The sequence below is a fragment of the Sus scrofa genome, chromosome 3 (assembly GCF_000003025.6).
Source record: "Sus scrofa isolate TJ Tabasco breed Duroc chromosome 3, Sscrofa11.1, whole genome shotgun sequence".
In the NCBI taxonomy this organism is placed as follows: domain Eukaryota; kingdom Metazoa; phylum Chordata; class Mammalia; order Artiodactyla; family Suidae; genus Sus; species Sus scrofa.
The window spans coordinates 14,149,969-14,168,774 of NC_010445.4; the positions used below are offsets into that span (position 1 = coordinate 14,149,969).

Below are 18,806 nucleotides of genomic sequence, written 5' to 3' on the forward strand. Positions count from 1 at the left end.
CAAATGAAGTGAAATGATTCTGCGTGTAGCTATACAATGCTTCGCCAGGCATGAAATTAAATAAGTAATTTGATGTTGACATCAGAAATTGAAATGATACCCACTGTTCCCTCATTCAGTCAGACCTGCATAAACAATAGCCAGAACAAATATGCACAACAAAGCTCCTTCTCCACCCAGCTCCCTGAGTAATGTACAATATATATGCAAAATGAGTATAACAGAGCTTCCCTAGACCTGAAGGATGTAATTTTCTTTGGTATACAATAAGATGATATGTCTGTGGGGATGGGGAGGTGGGTTGGAAGGGGTCCTTCTGCTCCTGGGATAAAATACATTTGCAGAAAGGGGAGAGATACTGAAATAAACAAACCCCATGCTTTCCCTGAGTAATTCATCCTAAAATGAGTTTACCTCCCAGGGGCATGACACCAGGCTGGTGGAGTCCTAACTTGGCTTTTGCCTTCCTCTGCTCCACAGACGGGTGTGGGTGCCGAAAACGGATGGTGCCGTTACATGGCTAATCACTGCTCTGAGGCGCTGTCTCCATGACTACTGTGGCTCTTCCTACACACTGTTTATGGGATCAAGAATGTAGCAGGATTTTTAAAAATCAAGTCCAGCGTGCAGGATCACACATCTAGTGTTCTTTATCCCCCCAAGCTTGTCTGGAACACTAAGGGAAAGAAAGTTTTGCTTTGGGGACTGCATTTAAGAATGCCCTGGGAGTTCTCCTCATGGCTCAGCAGTTAACGAGCCTTACTAGCATCCATGAGGACGTGGGTTCGATCCCTGGCCTCGCTCAGTGGGTGAAGGATCCGGAGTTGCTGTGAGCTATGGTGTAGGTCACATATGCAGCTCAGATCATGCTTTGCTATGGCTGTGGTGCAGGCTGGCAGCTTCTGCTCTATTTTAACCCCTAACCTGGGAACCTCCATATGCTGCAGGTGCCACCCTAAAAAGACAAAAAAAAAAAAAAAAGAATGCCCTGGAACATACTGTCCTTGTTTGATGCAGATGCTGTTTGTACTTACAGAACGGCATTTTTTTTTTCTCCTTAAAACCAGTGTGAAATCAAGAATCACATCTACTGTATTTTTGGAGCTATTAAATTCACCTGACCCCTCCCTCTCTAGCATACAGTCCATTCATTCATTCATTTATACATTAACTCAACGAACACTACATGCATCTGTGTATAAGACATTGAGCTAAGCTCTGAGAAGCAACGATGAGTTGACCTGTGGTTTACAGAGCAGGGCCAGGACTTTAGGTGGAAAAGTTAGAGGTCACCTGAGTAACTGTTGCATGGCCACAGAAGTTGGGGTCCCTCCAAGGAAGGTGTAACAGTCAACCCAAGTTAGGCTGGGACAGGCCTTGCTGCTGCAAAGATGCTTAGCTGAGACCTGAAGACTGCCTCAGCATTAGCATTCATTTGGTTTCAAGCTTATTTGGGACCTCCCTTGTTCATAGAGAACACTAAAAATTAAATAATCTATAATGAGAGGTTTAGGGGAAAAAGAAATAAACATACACAGACAAGTTTAAAGCACAAACCAAGTTATTTGCAGGGGCGGGGGGGTCTCTTTCCCCAAATAAGTGATGCCCTGCATACCTTTTAGCAGTACTGTTTTATAGTGCTCTGTGCATATGAGAACGATGGAAGCCTAAAATGATCATTTTTGTGACTAAAACCTTTAGAAAAATGGTGCCTTTCACTGCTTCCCTTTACCCACACATTCTTTGCATTTTAGTCTACTAATTATGTTTACAAAATGTCTCATTTTTGAAACGCGCTCTGTGTGTACTAACTGGGGCCTTTAGGGAATAAACTGGCAAGTGGGTCATACACTGGAAAAGTCATCCAAACCCACTGGGCTTTTTATTTTCCAGTCAGTCTGGGCTTTTTCCTTTTGCCTGCCCCTTTGCGGCCACAAAACTGAGTAGCTTGAGACCAGGGCATTGAATGTCAGCAAGTCAGGGAGGCAGGCTGATGCGTGTCTGTTTAGTCTCAGTGCAGGGCGAAATGCCATCATTAATTCATTACCCAGCTGCCTGTCAAATAAATTGGCAATTACGTCCACCGCAGAAGCTTGGAATTCAGTAAATAGCACGTTAGCATCTCTGAGTTGTTGAGAGATGTAAAGGGGAAAATTAAGCAACACGGTGTTTGTATCAGTAGCAGATGACAAGGGGCCGAGTACACTGGCGATGTGGTGTAGTGATGAAAAGCCTGCGAAGGGCTGGTAATGAGCTGTGTGGATTGGAACGTGTTAAAAACCGTTGCTGATTTTCCACTTTGTCTCTATGCTTTCTTGCAGAGTTCAGCTCCTTCCAGCTTGGGAACAGGCTACTTCGTAAGTTTATCTCAACTTTCACATGTGTGCCTTGCTTTGGCATTGATTTACTTGTGTAATGTATGCTCATTAGGATGTGAAAAAAAAAATCCGAAAAATCCCCACTCGGTCCTAAAGAGCAGACTGATGTCCATCCTTTGACTAACAGTTGTTTTATTTTAAAAATGCACAACCTGCCTGGCTCTAGCATCCCAGGTCCATCTGAGATGTGTGTCTGGTTCTCAACACCCAGCACTGTTGCGCCTTACCTGGCAGTGTGAGGGGGTACAGGAAAACCTGACTGGCTCGTACCTCCTTCCTACTAAATTGTTTTGTTAGTGAGGAGTATCCCGCGGGGGATGGAACTCAGTTATGCAGTGAGGCCTATTTATTCACTTGAAGACCTTCCCCACATGCCCAGTGAATTGCCTTTTTAATTTCGACAAGGGGTGGTGTTTTAATGGATGTTTTCCTTCACAGTCTGAGTAGGTGGCCTTTTGATTTCTTTCAGCAAATCATTAAAACTCCTCTTTTTAGGAAATAGAAATGTTTATTTCAAGACCATATTCTCTGTCATTTGGGAAGAGTGTGGATGGTGACATATCTCAGGGCTTATGACAGTACTTCTCATTTACAAAGAAGTGATCACTGCCTTTCTTTTGTTTATAGCTAAATTCCCCTTGTTGGGCTCCATAATACTTTTCAGGGTATAAGTAAAAAAGAATTACACCTAGCCATTATTTACACAACAGGATGATATGCCAGGGTAGACGTTTGTTGTGGTATTTAAAGGCATGTCAGGAATTTAAAAGAATGTGATTTGTTCTGAATGTTGAACACTGATAACTCTAATGTCTACTCCTCATTTTCTGAGAAAATAATGAAAATAAAGCAGAAAGTATTTCTGATTCGGTTTTATTGCATTTAAATTTCTTCCCTCCAAAATGCTCATTACCCTGGTTTTCTTCTGCCCACACATTTCTCTCCATACATTTAGGATAAATATATGAGCATGAGCACCATTTCATTGAGTAAGTGTTTTCCAAACTTGGAAGAAGTGGCATTTTCTAAATGCTGATTTTTTTTGTCTTAATCTATGATATGAGGACAAAACGGATAAAAAAATTTTTTTGGTACCTGCCTCATACAGTCAGCACTTATCCTTGGTCCTTATTGTGGTTGAATATTCATGCTTACAGAAACAAGCAGGATGCTGAAACAGGATCCTGCTTCAGCAGTCGAAATAACAGAAGTAGTCCCATCTGCCATCTCTTCACACCAGGCTGGATGTGGGTTGAGATGCTGGAAGTAAAATCTGGAGACTGCCAATGTTTATTCTCTATCCAAAACGAAATCCTCCCTTTTTGCTTTCTTCAGTAGAAGAAGGCCAGTGCTACTGACGTAGCCTTTCATCATTTCTAGATGGAACGTTCTAATTATTTATTGTCAGTATGAGCACTCTGAAAGAAGAAAGTCACCCCGAAAAGCATCAAGACTTTTATTATGCTTTCAGTCACTTATTTTTCTCTCCAACTCCAGGAATGTTTATTTTGATTTTCTAATGATGGAGTCTTATGAATAAAGAGTCTTTGCAATTATGGATCTCAAATAATGTTTACTCTTACACAGTGTTGGATGGGTATAAAAGTTTTCTTATTTTGGAAAAATTATTCTTAATATTTCTTTCCTTATATATTAAAAAAAATCTAGAGTATTATAGCTTACATGGAGAAGATATGCACCAGATGTATGTTCTGCTCTGAACTATGACAAAAATGTTCTACTTAGAATGTGTTTTCAATAACAGAGATTATTATGTTATCAGAGTGCACAATCCATTGATATTATTGCCAAGTCCTCATCAAAAAGTGTCTTCTGTTTCAGTTTTCATCTTACCAGTATCACATGTAATGCTTAATTTCAGGTACTAACTTCAGCATTGGTGAGTTTCACACTTCTAAGTAGAAATAGTAGGTTCACAACTTTTAGTCGTTTTATACTGACATGTTCTCTGCACTGGGGTCTCTGATCTGTGATGTCATAATAACCTTTCCTTGAGTCTGTAATGAAGGCTTAGCATCAGGTAAGTGGTGGTGATATTTTGACTTTATCCTTAATCCTCTTCAGCATCTCTTTGAAGTATGGACGGAGGCAAATCACCTGCAGAGTCAATGAGCTACCAGTGCAATGGAACCATAATGTGAATTCTGGTGTAAGGAAACAGAAGGCACTCACTCGCCTTTCTTTTGAGTTTAACAACCCGGAACTGTTTTCCTAAATACTCTCCCATACCGCAACATTACTATACCTTTGAAGTTTTCTTTCCTTCAGACCATATGCTCCTTTAGAGCTTTTAGTGAACCAAGGTAAAATGCTGATCATCGTGAGCTAATAAAATAGATGCCCAGCTATATTCACAAGCATGTGTGCGTGCACACTCATACGTAGACGTGTGTGTACCTTAGCCACAGCCAGTATATTTTACTTTCTTGCATTTCTTTTCATTGATCAGTAGTGGTAAGTTAAAGGGTTTGAAGAAGAAGTCTTTGTTTTTGATTTAGTTGTATTTGTTTATATCTCCTTGGTTTTGTGTTCCAAAGATGTCTGCTTAGGTCTGTCACTTTTCCAATCCATTTATAAGCTGAAGATTTGAGAAATGAGAACAGCAGCTAAAATCAGTATTTACATAAGCATATTGCAAAGCATTCTTAAAGTAGACAAAATAGAGAAGGATTGGAACAAACTTTTCACATTTTTGTGAGCTCATGAATAATGTGGGTGTTATACACACAGAGAGACACATATATATTCATTACATTCTCATGCCCAGCTCATATTCTAAATATAAATGAAAGTATAGACTGGTTGGAATCTATTTGCTTTTTAATTTTTTTTGGCAAGCATGCCAGAACTTGTTGGAGTGTGTAGGATTTTCTTTTTTTTTTTAAGCATTAATGCAGTGAGCACGTTTTCTTTTCATTTTAAATGTTTTGGGCTAGATTATCTTCTTTTACATGCATTTGAAGTTTTTCTTATGCGTAGTATATAATTTCAAGCTTGGAATCATCTGAAAACTACTTGTGTGACCTTGGGTCGTGTCTTCGAGATCTCTGAGTCGGTTTCCTCATCTCTCCCTACCTAATAATGTGTGAATTTTCAGTGAGATATTTAGTGCACACAGAACATCTCTCGATAATAACAAATAATGTTCGCTTCTGTTATTCCCGCTGTAGTATGTGATGGCATAAATTGCCCTCATTACGTGGTTATGCGATGTTCTGGTGATAGAAGATTACCACTAGAAACTCATGATATAAAGTAAATTTTGTAATTTGTACCTATAGGTTAGAAATATTTTCTTCTCATTGCAGTCTTCTCATCGCCAACTCAGGAGCCTAGGATTTTGTGTCTGTTCAGCTGTATACCACTTTGCTCCATATATGAACATAAAACAAAGATGGAATGCTTTCTCTGTGGTCCTTTTTGATCATGATGCGGTTGGAATGAACTACCCTAGAAGCTGTCCACATATTATGGTGCTTCATTTGTCTCTTAAAGTTATTTGTTAATTTTCTACCTTAGACTGAGGCATTTAAATAAAGCCTGCCGATAGCTCTGGGCTTTGGTCTGAGAAGTTAAGAAAGACTTGTTCCACATATTCAGGTTTATGAAATTATGTCCCATGTTTGCTGATCTCTGTCACCACAAAGAAAAGTGGCTGCACCAGCATACCTGAATGAGGTAACTGAAAGCAGTGGTGTGAAAAGACCAGTGAAAACATTTCAGGGTTGCCAGTGGGCTAGTGTGTCATCACAGGAAAGATCTGGACTCTTTCTTTCTAAGCACTTGATTCCTTATGCCGGTAGTTGGGAGCTGTCGTTGGTATAGCAGGAAGTTACTTGTCAGACTGAACCCAATCCTCTCTATTCCTTTATTTAGTGACATGTCCTGCCTGCTTCACAATAACTTTCAGCCTTCTTACCATTTTGAATTTAAGTGTCTCAGGCACATTACCTCAAACAGCTTGGATATACTTTTGTAAACTCCAGTGATCCAGAGTTTTTTCTTAATGGTTCTCAACTAATATTTTTCATTCTCCTTTGTTAGACCCTATCTGGCAACATACAGTCTTTGATTATCAAGCAAACCAACCCATTTCTACCTAACAATTTAAAAAAACTACCACGTTTTATAATAAAGGAGCATTTTGTAGCGGTGCACATCTTAAACGGGATTTGTGTTATCACTGTTGTCCTGTGCAGTTGAACTACTTGAGAAATTGGGTTGGTAATGCTAGTCACAGGCAAGAGGTACAAAATATTGACCTGTGGTTTTCCATCCAAAGTTATAAGGTCGTATAAGGAATAAATTCTTTGCCGTAAATTTTTCTTTTTTTTTAACATAAACCCTGTTAAGTTGTGTAACTCTCAAAACTTATTGTGGTATTTTATGACCATAGTTTCTTCTTTTTAAAATCTCAGAGTGAATTTTACTGTTAGGTAAGAGTGGACTGAGTTTCTTTGAAAAGATCAGACTTTAAAAAAATTGTTTACTTGACATTCCCGTCTTGGCTGAGTGGTTAATGAGCCCGGCTAGCATCCGTAAGGATGCAGGTTCGATCCTTGGCCTTGCTCAGTGGGTTAATGATCCGGCGTTGCCGTGAGATGTGGTGTAGGTTGCAGACGTGGCTCAGATCCTGCATTGAGTGGCTCTGGCGTGGGCTACAGCTCTGATTAGACCCCTAGCCTGGGAACCTCCATATGCCGCGGGTATGGCCCTAAAAGACAAAAAGACAATACCAACAAAAAAATTGTTTACTTAATAGACTGGGCTTTTCTTTAAACAGGCAGGTTTTTTTGTTTTGTTTTGTTTTGTTTTGTTTTGGTCTTTCAGTAAATATTTTAAGCACCATCTCTGTCAGGCACTATTCTGGGTGATGGGTTATGGAAGTAAAAAGCGGTGGCTCCTCTCCGAAGGAATTTAGTTTTCCCTAAACCCAGATCCTTTCCTTTGTGATACTTTTACATACTTTCCCCTAGTGTTTAAATGAGAGGTTTGGGGCTGTAGATTCCCAGTGTTACCTTGGAACCTGACATTCTTAGACTTTATAATGTTTCTGTGGGTTTGAACTTTAAAAAGTGCCAATACAGCAACCTGGCCTTGGCTGCAGCCCCACCCGAAGTAGTCTTACTCCTCACCTGCCTGTACCTGCGAAGGATGATGGGAGGGCATTTTGTCACTCAGGTATTTATTCCTAACTTTTGAGTGTTCATACTTAAAATAAATAACCCTGGGTATTTTTCACATGTCCCTCAAATAAGACTCCAACATTTGTATTAGTAATTAACTCTGAGTAAGGGAGTTATTGGCCCTTATTTAATTACTGACAAGCTCCTATTTTAATGGACATTTTTAAAAGCTGAATTTCATTAGTCATCTCCAGTCATAATTGGGGCTTTTGGACCCACTGGTAAAGATTAAGTTAGAAAAGAGCTCACCAGATGGGATATTCAATTCACTTTAATTGTCAAGTGTGTGTTAAAGATCTATTCTTAGTTCTTAAGATAAATAAGATGTAAGCTTGGCCTCAAATCCTGGATATGTAGTTGAATTTGATACAAAGGAAATTGATCAGGTCAAGAGAAATGTGAGAACCTGGCACTATGTATTAGGGTCAATTCATTGTAGGAGGCTTAAATTGTGCAGAACTTGATGGATGTTTAGATTTGCAACAGATAAAGAAAAGGTGGAACGAAGTTTGAGGCAGAGGGAGCAACAGAGACAAAAGCACAGAGAAACAGCATCATCATGTGGAATTGGTTTGACTGTATCATGTTTTTTGGAAAAAAGCCAGACTTAGGTAGGTTATTTACTGGGAATGTGGAACAAAGCCAGGGAAGGAGTTGAGTGAGTGGGAAGGAGACGGTTTATAGAGAGACCTGAACTTGATTTAGTGAACTATTAAAAATCATAAAGGTGTCACACCACGTACTGATGGCTGTGCTGCTCCTCTACTTGGAATAGAAATGCCGGGAAGAAGAGATTCTATTTTAGGAAGATACGGAGTTTAGAAGTTAGCGTAGGTAGTTAGAAATTTCTTCTCTCATCAGTGATAGTTTCAAGAGGTGGCCAAAATAACAGCAGGAACAAAACATTGCCAACCAAATTTAGATTTACATAAAAACATACAAAAAAGTTCGCTTGCGAGAACTTTTAATATGTCCTGAAAATTCAGCTGTGTGCTTGTCACAAGATGTCTTTGTGATGTGGTTGTACATGTAATTTCCCTAAGCGACCCCTAGCAGTGACCTAGTCAATCACCTAAGCAGATTTAAAGCAGCCTCAGTGCCAGACACTTGGAGTATAAATAGGACTGTTGTTTCATCATCATAATAAAAAATGGAGCCATCATCACTAAATTGGATGTTGCTGGAGTTCCAGTTGTGGCTTAGTAGGTTAAGAACCTGACTAATATCCACAAGGATGTGGTTCAATCCCTGGCCTCATGCAGTGAGTTAAGGATCTGGCTTTGCTGTGAGCTATGGCGTAGGTTGCAGTTGTGGCTTGGATCCCTTTTTGCCATGGCTGTGGCGTGGACTTGCAGCTACAACTTACATTTGATCCCTAGCCTGGGAACTTTCATATGCTGAAGGTGCAGCCCTAAAAGGGAAAAAAAAAAAAAAAAAAAAAAAAAAAAAAAAAAAAGTCTGGGACATTCCTAATGATTTTGAAGCTCTCTGTGTACTGTGCAGAAACATTTGGGCAAATGAAGTCAGTTGATCTTCCTAATGATAAAGCTGCCACAGTTTTAGACTGTAACCTTTGAAATACTATCATGAGCTGTATTCATCTCCTGTAAAGTAGCAAAACTAGAATCTATACTTATGTAGGTGTTTTGTTAAGATAGAAATTAATCTTATTTATACTGGAGGGTTGACTTAGGTCTGGACTAAATATCTACATTCTGACTGACTCTTCCATGTAGTCACCAGGAGACTCTAATATCAAGGGCCTTCGACTAAAAATATAATTTCCCATTTCTATTTCTTGTCATTTAAAAAAAAAATGTCTTTGGTTGTTAACACTCTAATTTTGGCAGTAGGATCTGTGAGCCATGAGCAGTGTACTCTGATGAAGTGAACGTTACAAGTTAAATTTGGGGGAGCAACCTGTAATCACTGGTAGAATCCGTACAATGGGGTGACCCTTCCAGCTCACCCTGTGGAAATTGTCTCCTGTCTCCACACCATTTCTAGTTTCTTCATGAGGTATAGGGGGATTGAGAAATTTGGCGACTGAATAAACAGGTTAGAAAGGATCGATTGATGTCTTCATTTGCTACCAATCCCTTAACACTCTCATTTTTCCAGCATTTTTGTGAGGGAATAGGCTAAGTATTTTTACATACTTGCTTTGTACAGGAATCCTTGCTGTTAGCTGTTGCCAACTCTAATTGAGGTGGGTAAGAAGAAAACCCAGCTGCTCCTCATGGATGTGGGAACCAGCCCTCTGCCCGGTCTTCCTGTCTTCTAGCCCTTCTGATTTGGAGAAGGCAAATCATTTTTTGGAGGAAAAAAAAAGTTTTTCTAGCCAGTGGACTTCATAATTGCTAAAGGGCCTTTTGTTCTCGTATTCCAAGATGTGTGATTCTAGCAAGCCTCACACCTAAATGTCTGTCCCATGGGACCAGCCCTTTTAATTGGCTTTGCTGCCTTTCTCCACTGTCCTCTGACCCACAGGAGTGCAAGGCCATAGTCCGCTTACTGCTTACTTCAGCAATGAAAGGATTGATCTCTGAGCACGTCTGCTTCTCCTTTAAATTAATTAATAATGAACAATGTTTTATATTTGCATGGTTCACTTTACATTAGCACATAGAAATAGGCTATAAGCTTATTCTGTCCTATAGCTAGTATATCCCTATTGGTCATAGAGATGATGCAGTAAAGCCTTTAGCAGAAAGTGCCTTGACAGTCCCAGAGAGAGTGTACAGGTCACTGTCATGGACTTCAGAAAGTAATGTAATTTGTTTCGTGGCACTGGCTTTAAGGGAAGTTGTCTTATCCTTGTTGGAGATTTCCAAATTACAGAAATGTTGGATTAGTTGTTCTGAGCTGTAAAACGAGCCACGGGCAGTGTCAAACCCTGAGGTTTACTCTGAATACCCACACAACCTTTATTTTGATAGATTTAACTAGCCTGGAGTTTTATGGACGATCAATCAGAGTATTTCAGATCAAAGGACTCATTCCTTTGCGTAACTGCTTTAAAAACCATTTTTTCCTGAAATTGTAAATTAGATGCCTCCCAATCCAATGCATAAGAAACTTCCAGCTTGGTGAAATACCAAGAGTATCATTTGAAAAGAGGTTAAAAAACACAACTGGGGCTTGTTAAAAAGGAAAAGTGCTATTTTAACTCCAAGTGTCACATTTTCCTATAGTCAGCTGTAGCAGTAAACAAGAGTTATTGGAGGCTTAGATAGTTTGAGACACTTCACTTATCTCCCAGTACTTGACTTCAGGAGCCAAAAATTTAGAATGCATTTTGCTAGTGTAAAAATGTTTATCCATTTAAAACACAATGTCGTTTTAACAAAAGCACCCTGGTGACAAACTGTTTAGATATAGCACAGTTAATAAACTGTCAGGTCCTGTAAACATATACTTGGAAAGACCAACACAGTTGCCCAAGGATTGGCATTATAAATCACTGTTAACAAACCTAATTTGCTTAGTAGACTAATGAATGATCTCCAATTTTCTTGTAGTAATTAGCTTCGCTAACAGTCATGAACTTATACTGCACTTAATTTCTTCTCTGAAATTTTAGGTATCTCGTTTTCAGGATACAACCAAAAGAAAACAAATGAAAAAGATTATCAGTCTCTATTGACCCCTCCCTGGTAATAAATCCAGATTGTGGCTTGTCTGGAATGGAAGCATTGCCAAAGGTGATGACTGTGTATTAGAGCTTACAAACTAATGTACTAGCAGATTTGCAATGGGGTGAGTGGTGAAACCGGATAATTGCAGCGTTTCCTGTCGAAATGTATTGCTGTGTGTTGTGGCCTCTGATTTGAAGGAGCCACTAAAAATGCAGCAAAGCATAGCAGCTGTGGTTCCTAGTGTACTCCTAATATTTCATATATCACATCTCATAAAATCTAGCCCAGACCAACAGATGACTCTATGTGTAGCTGGAGTGCTCCCGAAGGAAATCGGGGAGAATCTGAATGATGTAGGTAACATTACAGAGACCCAGACGGAGCTCCCTCAAGCCCACAGGGTCCCACGTTTCTCCAGCTCCCCAAAGTCCTCCATTTCCATTTTAGTCTCTAAAGAAAATATCCACATTTTCTCTTTTGCAAGAGGATCCTGTCAGTAACGTACCTTTCTGGAAATAGGCCTACCTTTACTAAGGGAAGGTAGGGCTGTATCCTGTGCAAAATCATGGTCTCTCAGCCTCTCATCCTAAACCCAAAGGAGGCAAGAAATTTGGTTCTTTTAGAATTTGTTTAACAGTGATTTAAAGAATAACTTTGCAACAGAACTGTGTGCTATGAAAAGGCAACTTCTTTGAACAAAAGGAGAATTAATACTAAAACAGTGAGAAGCAAAGAAAACCAGAGATTTCAGTGTGTTCTTTTTAATGAACCCTTAAACAGCTAAGCATCATGACCAAATGGAAGCTTTAAGCTGCATTTGTACATAGAAGCCTCATATTAGTTGCAATATTTTCATTTATTTGTTGCTAAATTGATAGCTTTCAATCTGTTAGTTTAAATAGACTTATTATTTTGACTTTACTTTGGTTTAGTGTTGCAGAACCTTTGGGTAAAAAGGGCCTTCAAAAATCACCTTGTGGGTATCATACAGTATTTGACTTTCTTGTCTGACTTACCTTACTTAGCTTAATACCTTCAAGGTATCTCCAGGTTATCGCAAATGGCAGGATTTCCTTCTTTTTCATGATTGAATAATATTCGTGTATATACGAATATATACACACAAACTCCATATATTTATAATACACACACACACATATTACATATTTATCTATTTATCCATCAACATTCACTTAGGTTGTTTCCACATCTTAGTGATTGTGAATAATGCAGTGAATGTGGGTGTGTGGTTATCCTTTTAAAATACCGATTTAATTTTCTTTGGATACATACCCAGGAGTAGGATCGCTAGAGCATATGATAGTTCAAATTTTCATTTTTGGAGGAACCGCCATGGTCTTTTTCATAGTCACCACTCCAGTTTACATTTCTACTAACAGAGTATAAGGGTTCCCTTTTCTCCACATCCTCGCCAATATTTGTTATCTCGTCTTTTTGACAAAAGCCATCCAAGCAGGTGTGAAGTGATGTCTGGTTGTTTTGATTTGCATTTCTCTGATGGCATCTTTTCACATACCTGTTGACCATTCTTTTGAAAAATCTCTTCAGGTCCTTTGTCTGTTTTTAACTGGATTATAAGGTGTCACTTACAGTTGAGTCTTAAAAAAGTAAACTCCCGAAGACAGAATAGAATGGTGATTACCAGGGGCCATGGGTGGGAAAATTGGGAAGATGTTGGTTAAGGGTATAACCTTAGAATTAGTAGATAAATAAGTTCTGGAGATCTAGTGTACAACGTAGTGATTGGTCAATAATACTGTGTTATAAACTTCATAATTGCTAAGAGACTACATCTTAACTGTTCTAACACAAAAAGGAAATAATAAATACGTCACTTGACAAAGATGTTAGCTAACACTGCGGTAGTAATCGTGTCATCATATATAAATGCGTCAAACCAAGATGTTATACACCTTAGGCTTATACTTTGTAATATATGTCAACTATATCCCAATGTAAAAATTACTAAAGTTTTAGAAAATCACCTTATCTTAACTGCCTATCTGAAACATAGCTCAGAAAGCTAAGTGTTACGTTGGACTGATAATTAGGACTATGCCTGCTCTTATTCTAGATACTGTCAGGTAGCTGGCATAATTGAAGAGCACATCAACATTCCTGCCAGCCATGCCTATTTTCTTCTCTTGATGACAGTGACAGTTAACCAATTCTAAAGTCTTGTTTGGATGTGGTAGTTTTAAATCATATGTATGTGCAGCCTCCGTTAAAGTTCATCTTGGCATGCTTAGTACACTTGTCCCATTATTCTAACCTTTTGAGGTTCTGTCATCTAATTCATCATTGTTTCTCTTAGTTTCACTCTGGTGAAAATCATCTGGTGCTATAAGCATGAATTATCCAAGTCATCGACAACAAACTATCACTGCCACCAGGTTTTCTTCATTGCTATCTCTGTAGAGCCTCTTTTTCATGAGATTTGGTACATGCTGGCTGGCTGTTACGGCGCTGGGTATATATTATCATTGGTGGTTTTTATGTGCAGCCTCAAAAGAAGTAAGATGTTTTCTCTTTTTTTGTTCATACATACATTTGAAAGGGCTTTGAGGTAATGTGTGGACATATTTAGTATTCTGTAATTTTTTTGTAGTCATCGTATCCAATTTTTTTTATTAAGTAGACATCCTCATGTGGGCACCTTTGTTCTTTGCAGAATGACAAAGTAATTGACCATTAAAATGTATTTATTACAGTAAACAGCTATAATTAAAACAATAATCATTATATAAAAAAACAAAAAAGTATATTATAGATTTAGTTATATGATTTAGTCATAGCTAAGCTTCTTTAAATTATTCTAATATATGTGAACAAGTAGTGTAATCCAAGATAGATAAATGGACACACTGTGAAAGAGGCACAGACTGATACAATATTCCTTTTGTAACATACACGAGTAATAATTAGAGAAAGGAGATAAGTGAAAAACTCGCTATTATTTATAAAGGTCTGAGTTATATACAGTAGCATCCAAAATATTAAATTCATGAATTGTGACACATTTAAAATCTGAATATAGGAGTTCCCGTCATGGCTCAGTGGTTAGCAAACATGACTAGCAACCATGAGGATGCGGGTTCAATCCCTGGCCTCGCTCAGTGGGTTAAGGATCCGGCATTGCTGTGTGGGTCACAAACACGGCTTGGATCCCTCATTGCTGTGGCTCTGGCCTAGGCTGGTGGCTACAGCTCTGATTGGACCCCTAGCCTGGGAACCTCCATGTGCCATGGGTGTGGCCCTAAAAAAAAAGACAAAAAGGCAAATAAATAAATAAATAAATAAAATTTGAATACGGAAAATGTAATAGGCTCATTTTTAAACCTATTACAAATTCTAAATTGATGTGGTCATGAAATTAATGAAGTTTTTGTTGTATTCATCTCTGTGCAGTGACCACCATCACATGGTATTTTCTTCATCTTTCAATGAAGGGTTGGATCCAGATGCTATTTAAGGTTTATTCTCCACCCCCCCGCCCCCGGCTGTACAGCATGGGGTCCAAGTTACACATACATGCATACATACTTTTTCCTCCCATTGTTGTGTTGCGATGTAAGTATCTAGACATAGTTCCAATGCTACACAGCAGGATCCTGTTTAAATGGTCCCTTTCTGGAGGTCCTTTTGTGGCTCAGTGGTAACAAACCTGACTAGTATCCATGAGGATGCAGGTTTGATTCCTGGCCCCGCTCAGTGGATTAAAGGATCTGGTGTTGCCATGAGCTGCGGTGCAGGCGCAGATGCGGCTTGGATATGGCGTTGCTGTGACTGTGGTGTAGGCCAGCAGCTGTAACTCTGATTCGACCCCTAGCCTGGGAACTTCCATATGCCGTGGGTGCAGCCCTAAACATCATAAACAAATAAGTAATTAATAAATAAATAAATAAATAAATAAAGGGTCCTTTCAGTGTAAGCACATCTATCGATGGGATGGTAGCATTGTTGTACAGCCAGTGAGATACTGCACATGTTCAGAAACCAAGGTGCCTATTACTCCCTTCCTAAGCATTGTTTTAGTAAACTGGATTCAGTCTATAGTCACTTAAGTTCTTTAACTCAGAATGTTAGAAATGAGTGCAATGTTAGCTATTTTGTAAATCTTATAAAAAATTTGGTCTTTGGTCTTTTAAAAAGGATTCCTCAATCCTCCTTAGCTGGGGGAGCAGTTAGAGTTGGATTTTCACATTTTTGGATTTTCCTGATTCTCAACGTGTTGTGGCCTAAAACTTGGCCTTAATGGTTTGAGAGCTCCTTTCCACATTCACAGTATTAGAGTTTCATTTTCTTACAGCAGAAAAAACAGAAGTCTGCCTCCTTTTGCTGATGTGAAGTGTACATTGATTTATATTCTACTGATTGTAATTTTTTTTCTCCCATGTTACCCATTTGTGCTTCATTGGTCATAATTTCACTGATTTTAATTATCATGAGTTTTTACTTCTTTATATTTGTGCTTATGACATATTATTCATGAGGTACATGCATCGAGTTTGAGATTGGATTAGAAATACATGTTTATGTATTAATTATGTGCTAGACACTGCTCTAAGTACTTTACATGTATTATTGAATTCACAAAGTAACATTTTTAGGTCTGAACTATTGTTGTTTTCAATTTATGGATGATAAAAATGAGAATCAGAGAGAGTAAGTAACTTCTCCAAAGTTTCCTAGACTTTCCCTTCCTAGTTATTTCCATATAGCTAGGAGGGATTCAAGTTGATAAGTGAAATTGATAATATAAAAGTATCCTGCTAAGGAGTTCCCATCGTGGCACAGTGGTTAATGAATCTGACTAGGAACCATGAGGTTGTGGGTTCGATCCCTGCCCTTGCTCCATGGGTTAACGATCCGGCGTTGCCATGAGCTGTGGTGTAAGTTGCAGACGCGGCTCGGATCCTGCGTTGCTGTGGCTCTGGCGTAGGCCGGCAGCTACAGCTCCAATTCGACCCCTAGCCTAGGAGCCTCCATATGCCTCGGGAGTGGCCCTAGAAATGGCAAAAAGACAAAAAAAAAAAGAAAAAAATAAAGTATCCTGCCAAGAGACTGCATATTTATTTCACATTGAGCTGTAGGAAAATAGGATCTGCTCTTTTTAAAAAAAAAACAAAAAACCTTTTTCAGGAACATATTCAAATACTGAAACTTAACCTGTATTTGTTTCACCTCACTAACTGGGTGATGAAGCAAGTAGATCCTTCTCTTCTGTTTATTACCCTTTCAGCTAATCCCTTTCCCCTAAAAAAAGATTTCCTAAGTGTATTTTTTAAAAAAGTTAATGTCTCATAATTATATAGGCCAATTCATTCCTTCATTCACTTATTTTTATGTATGCACCAGCAGCATATGGAAGTTTCCCAGGCCAGGGGTGAATCTGAGCTGCAGCTGTGACCTATGCCACAAAAATCCTGGCATCTGGACATGTCTTGGAAAGCGTTTTTTTTTTTTTTTTTTTTTTTTGTAATTAATAAACTTTATTTTTTAAGCATAGTTTTAGGTTCTCAGACACATTGAACTGAAGGTACAGAGAGTCCCCAAATAGCTTTTATCCCCATATGTGCCCCCGATCCACACCACAGTGATGTATTTTTTGCAATTAATGAACCTACATTAACGTGTCATTAGTACCCAAAGTCCATAGTTTAATTCTCACTCTTGGTGTTGCACATTCTTCAGGTTTTGACAAGTACATAGTGGCATGTACCTACCAGTATGGTATCATAAAGAACATTTTCACTGCCCAAGAAATTCTCTTTGTTCCACCTATTCATCCCCCTTTCTCCTTTAACCCCTAGCAACCACTCATGTTTTTACCACAGTCAATAGTTTTGCCTTTTCCAGAATGTCATATAGTTGGAATTATAGGGTATGTAGCCTTTTCAAATTGATGTCTTTCACTCAGGGACATGCATTTAAGATTCCTCAATGTGGAGTTCCCATCATGGCTCAGTGGTTAACAAATCCGACTAGGAACAATGCGGTTGGGGTTCGATCCCTGGCCTTGCTCAGTGGGTTAAGGATCCTGCGTTGCCATGAGCTGTGGTGTAGGTCGAAGACACTGCAAGGATCTTGTGTTACTATGGCTGTGATGTAGGCCTGTGGCTACAGCTCCAATTGAACCCCTAGCCTGGGAACCTCCATATGTTGTGGGTGCAGCCCTAGGAAAAAAAAAGATTCCTCAATGTCTTTTTATCACATGGTGGCGGCATTTCCTTATAGTGCTGAATAGTATTCCACTGTTTAGATCTATCACAGCTAATTTATCCATTCACCTTAGTGATATCTTAATTGCTTCCAAATTTTGTGTGCAGGTTTCTGTATGAACATATGTTTTCAACTCATTTGTGTAAATACCATAGAGCACAATTGCTGTATGTTAATGGTAAGAATATGTTTTGTAAGAAACTGCCAAAATATCTTACAAAATGGCTGTACCCTTTTGCATTCTGATCAGCAATAAATGAAATTTCCTGTTGCTGCTCATCCCCCCAGCATTTGTTTTGGATTTTTGCAATGTAATAGCTACTTCATTGTTTCATTCAGTATGTCATTGTTTTCATTTACAGTTCTCTAATGACATGTGAGGTTGAACATTTTTTGATATACTTTCTTTCTGTATCTCTTCTTTTGTGAGGTGTCTGTTCATGCCTTTTGCCCATTTTGTAATCAGATGTTTCAATTTCTTTTTTTTTTGCTTTTTAGGGCCACACTCATGGCATATGGAAGTTACCAGGCTAGGGGTCGAATCGGAGCTACAGCTGCCAGCCTATGCCACAGCCATAGCAACGCAGGAACCAAACCATGTCTGTGACCTACACCATGGCTCACGGCAACACCAGATCCTTAACCCACTGAGCAAGGCCAGGAATAGAACCTGCAACCTCATGGAAGCTAGTCGGATTCATTTCCACTGCACCATGACGGGAAGTTCCAGATGTTTCAATTTCTAATTGTTAAGTTTTAAAAGTTCTTTTTATGTTTTGGGGAGTATAGTCCTATATGGGATGTGTCTTTTGCAAATATTTTCTCCCAGTCTGTGGCTCTTCTTCTTATTCTCTTAACATTATCTTTCACAGAACAGAAGTTTTTCATTTTAATGAAGTTCAGTTTATCATTTATTTCTTTGATGTATTATGTCTTTGGTGTCGTATCTAAAAAGTCATTGCTGTAGCCAGGCTCACCCAGATTTTCTCTTGTGTTACCTTCTAGGAGTTTTATAGTTTTGAATTTTGGTCTTTGACTCACTGCAAGTTAATTTTTATGAAGGGCATAAGGTTTGTGTCTCCATTACTTTTACTCCATTTTTGGTATGTGAACGTCCATTTGTTCCACCACCATTGTCAAAAACACTATCTTTGCTTCATTTTATTGCCTTTGATCCTTTGTCAAAAATTAATTGTCTCTATATATGTGTGTCTATTTGTGGACCCGATTCTGTTGCATTGATCTATTTCTCTTTTTTTTTTTTTTGCCAATATCACAATATTTTGATTACTGTAAATAACTAATAAGTATATTACTCAACACTTATTATAAGTCTTGAA

The 18,806-nt window shown here is 38.7% G+C and overlaps 1 protein-coding gene across 1 annotated transcript in view; it reads left to right on the plus strand.

Moving 5' to 3' along the window:
* The window catches only part of AUTS2 (AUTS2, activator of transcription and developmental regulator), a 1,228,927-nt gene that overhangs the window by 584,530 nt on the left and 625,591 nt on the right, over positions 1-18,806 (plus strand). The window contains 1 exon segment of the mRNA NM_001246269.1: positions 2,322-2,357. Coding sequence (NP_001233198.1) covers positions 2,322-2,357 — 36 coding nt within the window.